Source organism: Atractosteus spatula, chromosome 9, assembly GCF_055471065.1.
Source record: "Atractosteus spatula isolate fAtrSpa1 chromosome 9, fAtrSpa1.hap1, whole genome shotgun sequence".
Lineage (NCBI taxonomy): Eukaryota > Metazoa > Chordata > Actinopteri > Semionotiformes > Lepisosteidae > Atractosteus > Atractosteus spatula.
The window spans coordinates 51,290,116-51,297,882 of NC_142714.1; the positions used below are offsets into that span (position 1 = coordinate 51,290,116).

General features: G+C 49.9%; 1 protein-coding gene across 1 annotated transcript; it reads right to left on the minus strand.

Annotated features, from left to right (window-relative positions):
- Positions 1–1,209: 1,209 nt before the first annotated feature.
- LOC148828816 (P2Y purinoceptor 4-like) lies at positions 1,210–7,114 on the minus strand. The gene is made up of 3 exons (XM_088925335.1): positions 7,088–7,114; positions 6,208–6,352; positions 1,210–5,117 (listed from the first exon to the last, which is right to left on the minus strand). Exon 3 carries the CDS (start codon positions 5,079–5,081, stop codon positions 3,963–3,965), a length of 1,119 nt encoding a protein of 372 aa, XP_088781461.1. The 5' UTR covers positions 5,082–5,117; positions 6,208–6,352; positions 7,088–7,114; the 3' UTR covers positions 1,210–3,962.
- Positions 7,115–7,767: the final 653 nt, after the last annotated feature.

Here is a 7,767-nt window from a genome sequence, read left to right on the forward strand (position 1 = left end):
GAGGACAGCAGGGCTGACACCCCTACATCACAAAGACTGCCCTGAGATCTAATGACCAAGTCAGGACCTCGGTTACCAATTCGTCCAAAGGCAGGTACCTCCTATAACACTGAACACTGTTCCCTGTTACTATATTGGGGCATCGGTTTGGAAATCCTAGGTCCCGAGGAAAGAGTGGCACCTACTGATCCACCAACACTGCATCCACCAACAGCCTGATTTTCCTGGAGGTCTCCCATCCCAGTACTGATCCAGCTTGCCCAGCTCCTGAGTTTGGATCGATCAGGCTATAGGGTACTAAAGCTGGTTTAACAGTAGATCAGTTTTCTGTCATCTTTACCTTTAAACAGTGCAGGAGTACACAAACACATGCATTCGTACAGAGTAAATAATAAAAGACCACAGGCACCCATCTTTAAAATCACAACACTTAGGACTAACTGAAGACTAAAGAGGGTTGCAAGGTGGAGCAGTGGTTGGAATTGCTGCCTTGCGCGCCTGTCACGCCCGCTGTAGCCAGAGGGCGCTCCTTCTCTGTCCTGTCCCTAGTTTCTGGTCTGCTGTCCTTCCTGTCCCTCTCTTTCCCTTGGGCTATATATTTCCGGGTCTTGCACTCTGTCCTCGCTCAGCATTGACGTTCGGATGTCCTGAGACCCGCCCCACGTCCGCTCCCTGAGGGCATAGGTTTCTATACGGCATTCCTGGACTCTTTGCACTATGAGCCCGGGCCTTTTTCCCGTCTCGCCGCTACGCATATGGGTCTTTTTCGCTCTCCTGCTCCCCACGGTTAGTCCCTTTGGACGTCCGTGACAGCGCCGGCCACCTGGTTCAACTCCTGCGTGGAGCTTGCCTGTTCTCCCCGTGTACATGTGGGATTCCTCCCAGTCTGAAGATATGCTGGTAGGTTAACTGACGCCTGGGAAAACCGGCCCTGGTGGTGTGTTTCGTGTGTGGCCTGCGATGGACTGCTGTCCTGTCCAGGGTGTACCCTGCCCTGCGTCCGTTGCTTGCTGGGATAGGCTCCGGCTCCCCCGTGACCCTGTACTGGATAAAGTGGCAAGAAGATGGATGAAGACTAAAGAATAATTCCCGCATCGCTGCCTGATAAAGATCAGTTTGTTTGAAACCAAATTTCATTCTGCTGTGTTTGGGTGTTTAGGACCTTGTTTCATTCATTTGCCACAAGAAGAATGACAGCTGGAGACTCGGTTCAGAAATGGCCATGCTCAGTTTTATTTCATTAAACTGAGATAACATTTCAAACTGTCCTTCAGGTTAGCACGCTTCTGGAAATATGGATTTTAGGAATTTAGGGTGCAGCACAATTACAAAGCTTAACTAACTTTCTAAAAAAATATCCCTTTGTCAATGAGCAATCTAAAGGGGAAATTTACAAAAGCTATCGTTTAAAAAAGATTATAAAATTACACTGAAGGTTTCTACAAAATTACGTTTTACTGTAAAGCACATTTAATACAAAAAAAAATCAGACGTCTAGCTGTTGGTTATTGTGAAATGTCATTCTTTTGTTGTTATGTCATTTAAAAGCCAATAACTTCATATAATATTCCTGAGAAGTATTCAACAACCTTTATAACAATTTCTCTTTTATACTGTTGCGTGGTGCTTTAGTTATTATAGCAATAAAGCAAAAGGGAATGACCACTGACACAATTCAGACAAGTCCCAAGCCTGCTGTTGATTGACCTCAGGATACAAGCTGCCATTACTAATGCTAAATTTCACCTTTTCTCCTGTGGTAGAAAAAGGAAACCATTATCTGCAGATTTACAGAATCTAATACATACACACAGAATCTTACATCTGTACATAAATATAATATTCTAATGCTCACTGGGTGGGTCCCAAGGGGATGCCAACCCCAGTGCGGGCTCTGAGGGCAAGTGTATCACCTCACTGCCAAAAGCCACACCCCCCGGGGCCACACCCACTACAATCTTCAATATTATTCATCTCCAGTTTTGCAGATGTCACTTCAGTTAATAGGAGCGACGCACTTCCTGGTTCGGCTGCAGCACCTTGTGACTTTCAGGTAATGATGTCAAATAAGTGGCTTGAAAGCTTGGAGCCCGAACTGGGCGTGGCCCCAGAGAGCCAGGAGCAACAGTCCCAGGGATCATGACACAGGCTGCCCACTTAGGGAAGGATGAGTCTGCACTCTGCTCTGCGAGATCCAGGCTTTTCATGATCCCCCTGATCCTTTCAGATCCCAGAAAGATTCACCCCGGCTCCCAGCTAGGTCTTCAAATGCAAAGCCAAAGTCTTCTGCTTGAAAATAGACTGGCTGAAGACAGGCTGAGCTAAACTGCAGGGTTCCTCAGGATAAATCCATATCAGCCCTGGAAACTCGATCATGGCAGCTCCTGAAAATTCAGCCAAGCGTGGGTTGGGACAGAGGCACTGACAGCCCCCCTCCCATCCCCAGACTCAGTCAGGCTTGGCCTTTTCTTTCCACATGTGTTACAGCAGACAGCTGTGTAGCTCTTCAGAGAACAGCTGGACAAGGGCTCAGGCCCCCTCAGTCTAGTCGCAGAGGAATACAGAGTGTTTCCATTATGAAAAAACAAACATCTTTCTTCACAAGCAGCACTCTAGGACTGGGCTCCACTCACCTTTTACAATTTCACTAATATAGAAATGTGCGTATTTACACCCTTCACAGTTCGGCACTGTTTTTAAAATTCACCTCATGAAAAACACCATTTAAGATGACGTTTGTTCAATCACGTGTGCAGTGTGATCTAACAGGAGTTTTGATTTATTGAATCCCTTTCCAGCTTGTTTGCTGGAATTCTGTCCAGGAAGGAATAAAAATGATTGTGATGTATGAGTCTTTCTCAGATGGCTGAGCTAATTGACAGAATTAGATAAGATATGATCCTCGGTAATTCAGAATTGATAAATTACAAGTAGCTTAACTCTATTAAAATGAGCTTTTATTCTGGCACTTGAAAGTGTATTTGTCCCTGATACATTTGAGAAGGAACTTTCTGTTAAAACCTTGCGTTTTCAATATTAAATATGAAATTAAAGAGTAATGGCTTCATTAAACGTGCAAACGTCCAGGTTGTGTAACATGACTTCTTAAAATGGCTCAGTAAGCTCTGTATAAAAACTTTCAGCTGTGTAACAGGCTTTGCATTAAAATTCCTTATATGCTAAAGCTAGGGAATAACTCAAATAGTGCTCAAAAAAGCACAGTAGCTGTTTGTTTCCCTCCTCGGAAATCCAGTGCTCGTTGACCGGCTGTAACCTGTCTCACTGGCCTCTGCTCCTTCTGCTGAGCTAGATGGCCAGCAGTTGGGTGAGCAGGGAGAAAGGCCATTAGTAGTCCATAAAAAAACAACTGTGTACTTCTGAGGCCCCCCAAAGTTGGACATAACTGGCAACTGGCAGCATCATAAAAGTCATTTAAATTTCTAAAACTAATAAAAGAGTACTTTCTGCACTGACACTTAAGTGCTCCTGTCTGAATTTCTGATTTGATTCACCTAACGTACCCTTCCCTTTTGCCCTCAACCTCCTTTCAGACCTCAGTCTCCTGACCCTGGTCCGGCACACTGACTGAAGCGCAAGTCCGCTCTGCTCACGCCAGTCACCTTGAATCGGATCGAACGGAACAACGTAGGCCAGCAGCTCCCTCAGTCTCGTTCGCAATCACCTTTCGCCCCTAAACTTCGACTGCTCAGGTCCTCCTGCCTGTTCTGTCTCCAGCCGCTGTGCAACGGCCTCGCCGCCGTTCCGTCTCGTGAAACACTTCCCTCTTGCCAGGATGTGTGGTCTCCCCGCCTGGGTCTGTTACCCCACTGCCCGATCCTACTGACGGGTCCCTGTGCTGCATCTCCTGACTAGAGCTACTGTGTAGCTATGGGGCAACCGGTCCTGCAGCATGCGGTCCGTGTGTTCGTGAAGCCCGCGGGCCTGAACAGTTTCTCTCCAGGTTAGGTCGTAGGCTTCACGCCAGCTGCAGCATCGGGATTTTTGTAGACAAGAGCGAGCTCGTGGCTGAGGTGGTGAGGCGCGCGGGTGGCAGGGAACTTGTTCTTCACTGGCGCCGACCTGGAAATGGCTCTCAGGAGCTTGGCGCGGTACCGGTCCCCAGCCAGGAAGTAGAGGATGGGGTCGATGCAGCTGTTGACGCTGGCCAGCGGGCGCGTGATCTTGTAGGCGAAGTTGACGATGTTGAGCACGGCGCAGTCGGCCTCCAGCACGCGGTAGGTGTAGTAGAGGGTGCGGGTGATGTGGAAGGGCACGAAGCAGAGGGCGAAGACCACCAGGACCACCACGATCAGCTTGACCGACTTCCGCCGCGCGCTGCTGCCGCCCGCGCGCCGCGAGGAGGAGGAGGAGGAGGAGAGCGCCGCCGCGGGCTGGCACAGCGCCCGCGCCATCAGGCAGTAGCAGCCCACGATGACCAGGAAGGGGACGCCGAACAGCAGCGTCATGACCGCCGAGCTGTAGCTGACGTACTGGTCGAAGTCCTCCGGCCGGGTGGTGTCGTGGCACAGCGTGTCGTTGCCGCGGAGGCTGGTGGTGACGAAGATGAGGTTGGGCACGAGGCAGGCGGCGACGGCGCACCACACGGCCGCGCACGCCAGGTGGGCGTAGCGGGTCTTGATCCACCGCAGCGAGCGGATGGGGTGGCAGATGCCCAGGTAGCGGTGCACGCTGATGCAGGTGAGGAAGAGGATGCTGGAGTAGAGGTTGGCGTAGAAGAGGAAGCGCACGATCTTGCACAGCCCCTCGCCGAAGGGCCAGTCGTTGCGGTTGGCGTAGTAGTAGACCAGCGTGGGCAGGGACAGCACGTACAGCGTGTCGGACACGGACAGGTGGAACATGTACACCGTGCTGGCGTTCCAGGGGCGCATCTTGCACAGGAACATCCACAGGGCGACGGAGTTCAGGGCCAGCCCCAGCACGCACACCACGCTGTAGGACACGGGCAGCAGGATGTACTTGAACTCCTCGTCGAAGCGACAGCTCTCGTTCGCCTCTGCGGGGGACCAGAGGGACTCGTTCGGCCCCTGGGGGGAAGCAGCTGGCGGCAGCGCTCCGGCCATTTCGTTCCGACTTTCACCTCGGCACGAAAAAGTCACCTGGAAAAAAGTACCGCATCATCTATCCAATACCGCAGAAAGCAAGGTCGAACACGCTGCTGTGTGTTCTTCCCAGGGGTTACATATTAATAAATGGCACACACAGAAATGCTCACACTGCAACTTTGCGGGCATGCGACCGTGACAACACGTAAGAGATCTCTTTTTTTTTTTTAAAAAAAGGAAACAATATAAATAATAAAGCGTGTTACTTCAGGGAGAAAAACTTCCCTTTGTCACACCAGTCCAGTAACAGTATGAACTGTTTCAAGATCACCGCAGAGAGGAAAAAGGGAGTTCGAAACGTGAACATCGCGCTGCCTGCCGTTTTTAAAACAAAAACCAGCAGAAGTTTCCCAGGGGTGAAAAAACATCCCTTTGCCCCTTTCGCTCATCACCTGTCTGTTGTTTTGGAGAATATATTTCACGGCATTAAACTTCTGGGGCAAGTTCCCATAAACTTAATAGGTGAGGTATCCGTGTAATCACCTTTCCGTCCAACGACGTGGAAACTCCGGCTAATGGGCGTGTAGACGTGAATTAAACGGATAAGAAATACGGTTCTGTAACGGCCAGCAACAGCCAAATACTGCTGAGAAAACCCGATCTCGTTTCATTTTTGTTTTTTTGTTTTTGAGATAATAATTCGGTGCCTTAATTTTTACGAAGTATGGAGCACTCCAGTACAGGAGACGACGCCAATCCAGACACGTTATGTTAAAATGATGCCATCAATATCTGAGTGAAGTTGAAAGTTTCCGAATCTCCGCTGTTGGTTTTGTACAGTAAACGCCAATGCGCAGGAGGAAGAGAGAAAAAAAGAACTTGAGCAATAGCAACGACACCCGACTCACGCCGCTCCCGTGATTACGCTATCGCACTGGGAGTGAAATTTCAGGCTTCTCAGCTAACTTCACTTACAGAACATACTTGTTTCCCTCCTGACGCGGTGAACTGAAGCTAATATTCTGTTGTTAGCGTGCACCGACCACAGAGAGACGCGCGCACACACACACACTCACCCATCCGTCCGTCCGCCGGTTGGCGGCTCAGCGAGGCTCAGGGCGCCGAGCGCGTCGGTGTTACTCACCGCCGAAAGAGTGGGACGGCTCTCGCAGGAACGGAACCGCGGGGGTAAGAGGGCAGAGCGTGCCAGCGAAGCGCCCCCTCCCCTCGCGCTGGCCGCCCCTGAAGTACAGCAATCGGATTGTCTCCAGTTGCGACAAAAGACCCTCCTGTTAATGGGCAGGACGCGCAATCAGTAGGCGGAAGACGTCAGGAATGTGGCAGAAGCGTTTCTCAACTCGATATTAAGAAAAAGCGCCGTATTTTTATGGTTATTTCTAATTTTCTAAGACCCATAGGGGGCTCCTACAGTCAAGAGGTAACCTAGAATTGAAATGACACCACACACACACACTGTAGCAGAACGTGACGTGCGATTTTACAAAGTAAATAACCTTTGGGACAAACCTCATAGTTGTGTAATAAAACTGTATACACTATATGTAATGAGTTATGAACTATACAGCACTTTACAATACATGAAAAGCACATGGCACAATAAAATAAAAATTGTGCCAAGCTTAAAAGGAAGCCAAGGTGAAAAACAAAATAGATACATTAACTACAAAAAAGCTCTCTCAAAAACATTGCAAACCACATTTAAACACACCCAATGAGGTCAAGTCCCTGATGTCTGTTGGGATAAACAGTACCCTTACCAGCCCCCTAATCTACAGATAAGGTCATCACCTTACTACATGCAACTGACTTTTGTTTCTGTTTTGAACACTCACCATTGGGTTACACCGATCTAAATGAACTGTACAAAATCAAGCTAATTCCTATACCCCCTCCATGTCTGTCCCTCTCCTTCCCTTGTCTCCCCTCACCCCCCATCTCCCTTCCTCCCTCGTCTCCCCTCACCCCCCACTCCTCACTCCCTCCCCCGTCTCCTCTCCCTTTACCTAGGCCTCCTCTTCACTTTTTCTCCTGTGTTTGTATGTGTCCTGGTGGGTGAGATGGTGTCCTGTTGTCTTGGCTATGATTAGATTGTGGTGTTGTAGCAGTGCTGTCCTGTGGCTGGCTGGAGCTGGAGAGGTAGTGCTGTGTGTCTTGTGCTGTGACTGGGTTGACTGTGATCTGTGGTGTTGTAGCAGTGCTGTCCTGTGACTGGCTGGAGCTGGAGAGGTAGTGCTGTGTGTCTTGTGCTGTGACTGGGTTGACTCTGATCTGTGGTGTTGTAGCAGTGCTGTCCTGCGGCTGGCTGGAGCTGGAGAGGTAGTGCTGTGTGTCTTGGCTGTGACTGGGTTGACTCTGATCTGTGGTGTTGTAGCAGTGCTGTCCTGCGGCTGGCTGGAGCTGGAGAGGTAGTGCTGTGTGTCTTGGCTGTGACTGGGTTGACTCTGATCTGTGGTGTTGTAGCAGTGCTGTCCTGCGGCTGGCTGGAGCTGGAGAGGTAGTGCTGTGTGTCTTGGCTGTGACTGGGTTGACTGTGATCTGTGGTGTTGTAGCAGTGCTGTCCTGCGGCTGGCTGGAGCTGAAGAGGTAGTGCTGTGTGTCTTGGCTGTGACTGGGTTGACTCTGATCTGTGGTGTTGTAGCAGTGCTGTCCTGCGGCTGGCTGGCATCAGTGTTGCACAGGGCAG